At 62.8% G+C, this 4,691-nt stretch overlaps 1 protein-coding gene across 1 annotated transcript in view; it reads left to right on the top strand.

The window, feature by feature from the left end:
- Nucleotides 1–4,691, top strand: part of SMOC2 (SPARC related modular calcium binding 2) — a 51,652-nt gene that overhangs the window by 22,419 nt on the left and 24,542 nt on the right. The window contains exon 7 of the mRNA XM_015558351.1: nt 2,835–3,019. Within this exon, the coding sequence (XP_015413837.1) occupies nt 2,835–3,019 (185 nt within the window). The remainder of the gene's footprint in view (nt 1–2,834; nt 3,020–4,691) is intronic.

The following is a 4,691-nucleotide window of genomic DNA, read 5'->3' as shown; positions in this document are numbered from 1 at the left end:
CCATCCCTCCCCCGGCCCAGAGAGCAGCCCGCCGACCGCCTCCTCCTGCTCGCGATGTTCCCGGCGAGGAGGGCCGTGGTTTTATTGCACATTAAGCTCAGTGCCAAGAGATCGTCATCTCCTGATTCTGCTCTAAGTCCTGGCAAATCGCATTCCCTGGGGAAGAGTCAGCCCATTCTGTGTTCTTTGTTGGTTTCTAAGTTTTAAAATATTCTTTCCCCCCATTCTCTCATTTCATCGTTTAAACGCAAGCTTGCAAAAACATCAAGTACCAACGAGACTCTTAAGTGATGAAGTTTTTGGCCATTTGAAGAGATTAAAATACGGAAAAAAGAACGCAGATAGCTCCTCTTTTATTGTTCAAAGTCTTACAAATAGTGATAGCGCCTCCTTTTTTCCTCACTGTGGAAGGGGGTTGTCCTCCGGTCAGATGGGACCCTCAGATTTCAGTGTCCAAACTGTGGTTCTGTCGAAGGGCTGCCACCTATTTCCCTCTACTTTTTTAATGTTTTTATTGATTTCAGAGAGGAAGGGAGAGAGAGATAGAAACAGCAATGATGAGAGAGAATCAGATCCGCTGCCTCCTGCACCCCCCCGCCCCCCCCGGGGATCCAGCCCACGACCTGGGCATGTGCCCTGACCGGGAACCCAACCTGGGCCTGCAGTCTGCGGGCTGATGCTCTACCCACTGAGCACACCAGCCAGGGCTCTTCCTGGTCTTTCATGACACGTTGGCCCGTTTCTCTCCATCGCCGAATCCTTTTCCCTGGTCTGATGGGCTTCCGTCCATTTGTCCGTCCTCTGAGGGGCATCCTGGTTGCTTCCAAGTCCGGCGGTTGTGGCTAGAGCTGCTGTAAATGTCCGTGTGCACGTTTCGGCACATGGCTTTCACCGTTTCGGGGACACCATGGAGGCCACTGCAGGACCTGAGTCTGTGCAGCTTTGTCAGGACGGCCGCACTGCTGTCCAAGTGGCCGCCCCATCTGCTCGCCCGCCAGCCGGGGGATGACTCTGTCCGCGGGGCCCGGGAAGTGGGCAGGGGGCGCGGGGCCCCAACACTCAGGAAGGAGCGAGGTTTCAGGGCGGCTCCTGCCCAGCTCCGCTGGGGAGGGTGGGGGGCTCTCGCTCAGGGTCGCTCCTGAGCCCTGCGTTTCAGGGGGTGATCTGCGTGTGGGGCCACGTGACAGGAGGCATGGGGACCCTCCTCACCCAGCCCGGATCTGCCCTGACCTCCGTGCGGTCACACAGCCCCCGTCCCTGGCTCCGGCGGCCGGGGTGGGGGGTGGTGGCTCCTGCTCCCCGTCACACGGCCCCAGCTCCTCAGGGTGTCTGGGCGCGCAGGACGGGCCGCCGCACAGACTGGACCCGGCGCTGCCTTATTAGGCGACGCGCTTGGTGCCAGACTCGCCGTGTCCTGAGCCCTGGGAGCTGCACAAGTTAAATATTTAGAATCCGTCTATTTGCCCATTTCTGCCAGACACGCTGCAGACTCCTCCCAACAGGAGGCGGGGCTTGGCCGCTCAGGTCGGCAGGAGGTGACCGGCCTGGGCAGCGGGCTGAGCGGGCTGTGGCCGCACTGGCCTCCTGGGGGCCCGCTGACCGCAGGGCCGACCGCAGGGCTCGGTCTGCAGCTCCCTGTTTAAACCCAGTTATTCTGTGATTGAACTTTTACAGCAGATTGTACAGTGGGCTTTAGACATGTGTTTTTGATGTGGGACGGGGTCCCCTCAGCAGGACGGGGTCCCCCCAGCAGCCACCAAGGCCCGCAGGATGCAGGCCACAACCTTCTCCCCGAGGAGGGGGACGAGCACGGTGTCCGGGTTTGGGTGTCTTTCCAATGGAAGGCGGGCCAAGCAGGGGGTCTGGCCTGACCGAGGAAGCAAACCAGCTGCAAACATGGGGGTCACCGGCTCGGGGAGCAGCAGGCTGGGGGCACTGGTCGCTGGGATGGCCCCAACTGGGGCTCCATCGGGCACACATGGCCGGCCAGTGGGCGGCTCCCCTGGAACCCTGGAGGCCTCCCTGCCTCTGTGATTAGGGTGCCCCTGTCCTCGGGGTCACTCGGTCACGGTCAGGGCTCCCGCCGCTGGCTCAGAGGGACGGCCGTCATTCCCTGATGGTGACGCCCTCGCAACAGCCGAGCAAACCCAGCGTCCGTCCGCCTGTTGGCAGCACACGGCCGCCGACCAGCGTCAGCAGGGCCAGCACAGGGCAGTGCACGGCCTACGCGGCAGTGCACGGCCTCGCCCTCGGGCCTGGGACCCGACACAACCCGCGCGGCTCTGAGTCGGGCCCAGGCCGGGGCTCCCAGGCTTGGCTCCTCAGGGACCAGCGTCTCGGAGCCGAGGTCAGTGAGGAGCAGCCTGGCCGCCCGGGAGGGTGGACGCGCGTCAGCTCTGGGTGACACCGGCCGTGCGACTCTGGAAAGGACTTCGCCTCCCACCCCGCGCCCTCAGGCGGCCAGTGTGGGCCACACCCTGCACGGGTCAGGGGTGAGGGTCGCGTGGAGCCGGGCGGCCTAGGAGTGAGGGCAGGCAGTGGGGTGAGCTCAGCCACCTGTGGGCAGGAGTCCGAGCTCCTGGGAGTGGTTGGCCCCGCGCCCGGCTGGACAGGATCCTCGGAGGCTGTGGCGACTGCCGAGTGAGAGCACGTGTGCTGAGATGCTGGGAGGTACGCAGAAACGGGGCCTTGTTTTCTGTAAAGTCTGTCCCGTCGGAGGCCAGCCTGGCCCCTGAGCCCTTCCTGCTGCTTTAGTTGGTCCGTCCGTCCGTCCGTCCGGCCGGCTCCGAACACCTCCTTGCAGACCCGGCACCGCCTTCCCTTCACATTCGCAGCCAGTGGCACGTGTGTCTCAGCGACCACAGGCGGCCGCACGCGGTCCCCAGGGGAGCAGGTGCGGGCGCTCAGCATGGACGAGGCTTCAGGGGGTCGTGAGCCGTGCCAGGAGAGCCCGGGAGGGGGCTTGCTGGGCGTGAGCTGCCCAGATGTGGTGGTGAAGGGACTGGGGTCGCCGGGGCGGGTAGGGGGGCTCGTGGCGCCCAGGCCCTGGTTGGGGACCGTGACTGTGTTGGGGGGAGCGGAAGGGGTTTTGGAGGCGCCGTGGAGAACTGGGCTCCGTGTGGAGGCTGGAAACGGAATCACTTTTCCCATTAGACGTCATGGAAGCGGAATTAACCGCCCCAGACCCCGAAGGACCCCGTGTTACCCTTCCTCACGCACAGCGCTGGTCTACTGCACCGTCTCGTCTATGAATAAAAACTCTAAAGACAACGGAGCATGGCGTTTAACAGGAGGAACGGAGACGCCCAGCAGAGCATGAGGATGTGATGGTATCAGCAGCAACAAAAGCAAGAAACACGGACGCACCCCCCGCGGTCTCCGGGGACGTCGATGCGAGTTAGCGGGGGGCTGACTCACTCGCGCTCTGCTCCCCCTGTTGCCTGAGGGCGTGCTGATCGCCAGGCTCAGCGGGAAGGGGCTGTTAGGTGAAGGGAACCGTTCGGGTGGGAGACGGCCGAGCCCTGAGTGCGACTGGATCGCAGGTCCCTGAGAAGCCGGAGTTCCCACGGGAGCGGGTTTACCGGACCCAGCGGCAGAGGTCACCGCCCCTTGGCCAGATGTTTACGGGAACAGCACGGCTCCTCCCACACAAGCACCACCTCGCAAGCTCACCCCAGCAGAGTCTGAGAGCCGGGGACCAGTTGGCGATGGGCCTTCCTACGTGGAGCTTTCACGTGCGACCGACCGTCCTCAGGGCCGGGACCCGGCTGTCCCAGGGGATGTCTGTGGCCACAGCGTGTCCTTGGATACACGGGCAGCGCCTGTGCCCAGAGGGTCACCCCACAAGTCCTGCCACTGGCAAAGCTTCGCGAAAGGGCCAGGTGCGCAGTGAGGTCAGCGATGCGTTTCCCAGGCAGCCGCGGGGAGCGTGTCGCCGCCGTCGCCGCCATCGCCGCGGGCACAGCTGCGTCTGCAAACACTCAGCTCAGCCCCTGGGCTTCCTCACAGGGTCCAACACCCGTGGTGGCCGTTGGAGAGAAACGCGGCCATCGTCGCTGGCGGGCCACGCCATTCCCAGTCACCGTGGGAGTGAGAGCCTCTCCTTTACGACACGGAGCGACACAGGGCCAGGCTGTGTGTGTGTCTGTTTTTAAAATTTTGTTTTTATTAAGTTTTGAGAGAGAGAGGAAGGGAGAAGGATAGAGAGATGGAAACATCGACGAGACAATCACTGATCGGCTGCCTCCTGCATGTTCCCCGCTGGAGTCAAGCCCACAACCGGCAGGTGCTCTGACCGGCAATCGAACCAGCAACCTTTTGGTTCATGGGCTGATGCTCAACCTCTGAGCCATGTGGCCGGGCTGCTCATGGATCTGTTTGCTGAGCGAGATCGTGAGCTGCTGAGGGACTTGGAGGAGGCAGTTGGTGTGAGCTCAGCGCACACCAGGGCGGTGATGTTCCCAGGGTGACGGGGGAGCCGCGTGCAGAACCCGGCACCGCCAGCCCTTCCTCCCGTGTCTGTCCAGAGCACGTCAGCTGCGTATCAGTGTCATGAAGACCAAGTGCCCAGGCCTGTGTCAGACTCTGCTAGAGCCAGAACTCTGTTACTTAAAGTTCTTAACTGACAGACAAAAAAGGAAGTCCGCTTCTGGGTAGCGAAAGCCACAGGGGCTGTGGGGGAGCCACAGGCC

The sequence above is a fragment of the Myotis davidii genome, unplaced genomic scaffold (genome assembly GCF_000327345.1).
Source record: "Myotis davidii unplaced genomic scaffold, ASM32734v1 scaffold592, whole genome shotgun sequence".
Classification (NCBI taxonomy): domain Eukaryota; kingdom Metazoa; phylum Chordata; class Mammalia; order Chiroptera; family Vespertilionidae; genus Myotis; species Myotis davidii.
The sequence above is the reverse complement of the archived record's forward strand: the minus strand, read 5'-3'. Positions and strand labels throughout refer to the sequence as shown.